The 4,658-nt window shown below is 44.1% G+C and overlaps 1 protein-coding gene across 3 annotated transcripts in view; it reads left to right on the forward strand.

Annotated features, from left to right (window-relative positions):
• The window catches only part of SLC26A2 (solute carrier family 26 member 2), a 10,233-nt gene extending 5,875 nt beyond the window's left edge, over positions 1-4,358 (forward strand). For all 3 annotated transcript variants that reach the window (XM_027901788.1, XM_027901797.1, XM_027901781.1), the window contains one exon: positions 1,107-4,358. In XM_027901788.1, coding sequence (XP_027757589.1) covers positions 1,107-2,612 — 1,506 coding nt within the window. In that variant the 3' untranslated portion in view covers positions 2,613-4,358. The remainder of the gene's footprint in view (positions 1-1,106) is intronic.
• Positions 4,359-4,658: the final 300 nt, after the last annotated feature.

A 4,658-nucleotide genomic window follows, 5' to 3' on the forward strand; every position in this document is an offset into this window, starting at 1 on the left:
TTTTTTTTTTTTTTTTTTTTTTTTTTTTTTTTTTTTTTTTTTTTTTTTTTTTTTTTTTTTTTTTTTTTTTTTTTTTTTTTTTTTTTTTTTTTTTTTTTTTTTTTTTTTTTTTTTTTTTTTTTTTTTTTTTTTTTTTTTTTTTTTTTTTTTTTTTTTTTTTAGGGCTTGGCTCTGAGCTGATTTCCTGTCAGTCCAGGTCCTGCCTTCTCTTCAGTAATACTTTATGGTTCTCATGGAGTTCCCAGCCATGATCCCAGCCTTCTTTTTTTTTTACCTTAACTACCTAAGGGGATATATCAAATCGACACCTCTGAAAGTTTAATACCTGTAAGTTCTGGCCTGCAGTCTTGAGATAACAGTGTAGGCAACCCTCTGGGCCAGCACAGGGAATTAAAATGTTTCTGCCAAATTGCTGTGAGAAGGTCCTTTCTCCATTTGGCCTGAAGTTTGATGGGGAGGAAGGGACATTTACCAGGTGAGAAGAGGCACGTGTAGAGCAGGTATCCATAAAACCAGACGTTCCAGTGAAGGACATTTGTCCGTTCAAATAGCATTAATAAAAATTAATGGCGAGACACCTACAAAATTATCTCTCTTTATATGATCTGCATCACAGGAGTTTGCAGCTCATATACTGAGTCAGATGCACCAAACCTGATACAGTGCAAAGGACAGCTGTTACACCATAAGCTGTGGTTTTATTGCAGGCTGCGAACTCCAGTGTAAGAGAGACAAAGGCCACTAGAAAAGTGTTAGATCCCTGCAAAGTTCACAGAGATTACAAGAACTGAGAGAGAAATGGAAAAACCAGTCAGTATTTCAAACATGGATGTTTCTGCCAGGCTTTCTTTTTTCCCTGCCAGGATAACTAGCAGTTACAGCTGGACTCATGAGCAAACAATAAACACAGGTTCAGAGTATGAAGACCCCCCCAAAGAAGCCTGCTTTGATTGCTGGAGACTCTTTTCTCCATGCTCAGACCATGCCTTGTCCTCCAGGGCCGTGCACAGTAGGTTTGTTTCACTGCAGCTCCCTCCAGAGCCCCACACTGACAAAATCCACGAGATTTGTGTCCTAACCTGTTGTGTGTGATCGATTCCTTCCAGGTGGCCATGGGTTTGTTTCAAGTGGGCTTTGTCTCGGTGTACCTCTCCGATTCATTGCTGAGTGGATTTGTCACGGGCGCCTCCATCACCGTCCTAACCTCACAAGTCAAGTATCTCCTGGGCCTGGACATTCCACGGGCCGGAGGCATCGGCTCTCTCATAGTCACCTGGATAAACATCTTCAAAAACATACACAAGACAAACATCTGTGATCTCATCACCAGCTTCTTGTGCTTTCTTGTTCTTATCCCAGCCAAAGAGCTTAATGAACGTTTTAAATCCAAGCTCAAGGCTCCAATACCAGTTGAACTGTTTGTGGTTGTGGCAGCTACTCTGGCATCTCACTTTGGGAAGCTGAAAGAGACTTATGGCTCAAGCATTTCTGGGCACATCCCAACCGGGTTTCTGCCACCCCGCCCTCCAGACTGGACCCTCATTCCCAGTGTGGCTTTGGATGCTGTTGCCATCGCTATCATTGGCTTTGCCATCACGGTCTCCCTCTCGGAGATGTTTGCCAAGAAGCATGGTTACTCTGTGAGGGCCAACCAGGAAATGTATGCCATTGGCTTCTGCAACATCATTCCCTCCTTCTTCCATTGCTTCACAACCAGCGCAGCTCTTGCCAAGACTCTTGTCAAGGAGTCCACAGGCTGTAGGACGCAAGTCTCTGGCATGGTGACCAGTTTGGTAATCCTGTTAGTCCTCCTTGTGATTGCACCTTTATTTTATTCCCTTCAGAAATGTGTCCTTGCTGTCATAACCATCGTAAACCTCAGAGGAGCCCTGCGGAAGTTCCAGGACCTTCCAAAAATGTGGCACTTGAGCAGAGTGGACACAGTGATCTGGGGAGTTACCATGGCAGCCACAGCACTCATCAGCACCGAGATTGGTCTTTTGGTTGGTGTTTGCTTCTCCATGCTCTGCGTCATCTTCCGAACTCAGAGGCCGGAGGCACCGCTGCTTGGCTGGGTGGCAGAGTCCGAGACCTACGAATCCCTGTCTGCTTACAAGAACCTGCAAACCAAGCCAGGGGTCGTGGTGTTCCGTTTCGAAGCCCCACTCTACTACATCAACAAGGAGTGCTTCAAATCCACCCTATACAAACAAACCGGGGTCAACCCAGTCTGGGTGAAGGCAGCAAAGAAAAAGGCAGCAAAAAGAATGCTTAGAGAGAAAGAGGTGGGTTCTGGTGACAACCAGACCAGCATCTCCATGGATTTTGTGTCCGAACCTCTGGGGTTTCACACCATAGTGATTGACTGTTGTGCAATGCAGTTCCTGGACACGGCAGGAATACGCACGCTCAAGGAGGTCTGCAAGGACTACAGGGAGATCGGTGTCCATGTGCTCCTGGCCCAGTGCAATCCTTCAGTGAGGAGTTCCCTGATCCGAGGGGAATTCTTTAAAGAGGGGGAGGACCACCTTCTCTTCCACAGCGTGCACCAGGCTGTGGACTTTGCATTGGGCACCCAGGGGCATAGTGGGACCAGTGCTTCTAAGGACTAGCTGTGGTGAGACAGCAAGTTGGAACAAAGCTTGGGAAAAAATGTCTGTGGGTCTGTATATCTATGCAATCAATATGTGTGCACTCAGATAAAAAGGGCAGGGTGGTTCTTAGCACACTGGTTACTGTGCAGTCTGCTTGGATGCTTTAAATTTGCCTGCCAGGTGCAGTGATTCAATAGGCAGTACTGAATGAAGGCAGTTCTTAACTTGGTTATGGCTAATCTGTGACTCTTAAGAGTTTTCATATGGTTGTTCATCTCATTTCTCTTCTCTCTTGAACTTTCAGTGTCCCAGTTCCCCTCTAAGTTTTGATCATCAGCACTGAAGTCTTTCTTGCAACCCTGTCTTTGTGGATGGGGCAGGATTCTGAAGTAGTCTGATCATCCTGTCCAGCTGAAGACCGAGGCAACTCATTTCTTGTCCCTCATTTTGGCATTTCCACACCGTTATGTTTGCTAAGGAATGGCTGACAGGGACTGTTTGCTCTGGTCTTTACTGTGCAGTGTTTGCTTTTTTAACCTTCCTGAATTTGATACAGGTAGATAAATCAAATCTAAACATGCATGAAAAGGTCTTCATGAATAGCTTCTAACCAACCACCTGTCACCTCCAGAGGCTTTGGCACTGTCTCCTAATCCAGCCAGGCCATGGGGGCATGGTTATCTTGTTTTTGCAGGCCTTTATGTGCCTGTGCCTATGGAAACATTACCTCTCTAGTTTGATTTTAAGTATGTTTATTCAGAGGTGACTGCTTAGAAATCTGGTTCATCCTTATGGTCAGTCAGTTGTTTTCCTAATATTTAGGAGCTCTTTAGAATTGTGGGCATTTGATATGGAAAATATCTAGTTCTTGAGCTTCAGCAGAAAACAGTCCCTTATAGGCAGTTTTATATGGCAGGCAAACAGAATCACAGGCACCAAAATGGAAAGGCCCAAATAGATTATCCAACATCTGTCTAAATGGGTTCATGTCACACAGACTTTGGGTGTGAATGCAGGTTTTATTGACTACGTGCTCTGCCATGGACTTTATGCAAGGGGGATGCACAGACCAAGAAATACAGTCATTGGAAAAGCCAAGAAAATTCTTTGATGAACTTTGTTTCACCAGGACAGTGTAAACAGAACTTTTTACTTGGATTTTAAATTATTCAGAACAGTGAAGAGTGCCTGTTCTTCATGCTGAAATCCAAGCACTGGGTAGGAAGAGGTTCTCTTTCCTTACAGTGATAGAATACAATTATGAAGGCAGAATGGAGAGATTAAGAGTGCTTGCTGAGTACCAGCTATACACAGCACATCTTTGGAAGATGGTACTTTCTCCCAGGGGAGTTTACAGTCTGAACTGCAGGTGCTTCACAGCTTTTAAAAGGGAAGGGTGCTGTATACTGACAATGTTCTCATCCTTAATCATTCAAAAATATTAAGTCGGGAGTCAAAAAAGGCATAAAATACAATATGAATTGTGAAACGTTTACTAAATCAAAATATATTTTGAGTTTAGACTGTTTTCTTCTTTTCTGGTTAAGGACCAGTAACGATTCTCTTCTTTCTATGAAAGCTGAATGTCACGTAACACTTCACTCTAGGAGATGGGACCTCAAGAGGATGAGACAGCAGGAAGATAAGTCCTTTATATGTTAACTGAACATGCTACATTTCTTTAGGACATCATAGCAGCCTGTAGAAATACTGGGGGAGGTGGGGGGTGGCTGTAGCACATATTGAAAAGGAGCATATAACTGAGATCTGATGAAAAAGCCTTGATGAAAAATTGCAGCATGTTGTTATTGTCAGTTTTCCTGCCTACCTGCAGCTACTTGTTCTCACCCCTTTTTCCCTCAGGCATGAGCAGGAGAGAGGGAGAGGAGGAAGGAGCAGCTGGCTAGGAGACTTCAAGGCAGGTCAGCCACAAGTGGGACAGAAGTCAAGTAGAAATTTCTCTGTGTGATTCTTTCACTCTCTCCTGTACTCTTTCCATGCTGCCCAGGTGGAAATCTTTTGATCTGTGACCATGCCCAGGTTTGTGTAGCCAAATTCTAACTG

Source organism: Empidonax traillii, unplaced genomic scaffold (assembly GCF_003031625.1).
Source record: "Empidonax traillii isolate 1590-97213 ecotype Southwest subspecies unplaced genomic scaffold, ASM303162v1 scaffold22:size5013007, whole genome shotgun sequence".
NCBI lineage: Eukaryota > Metazoa > Chordata > Aves > Passeriformes > Tyrannidae > Empidonax > Empidonax traillii.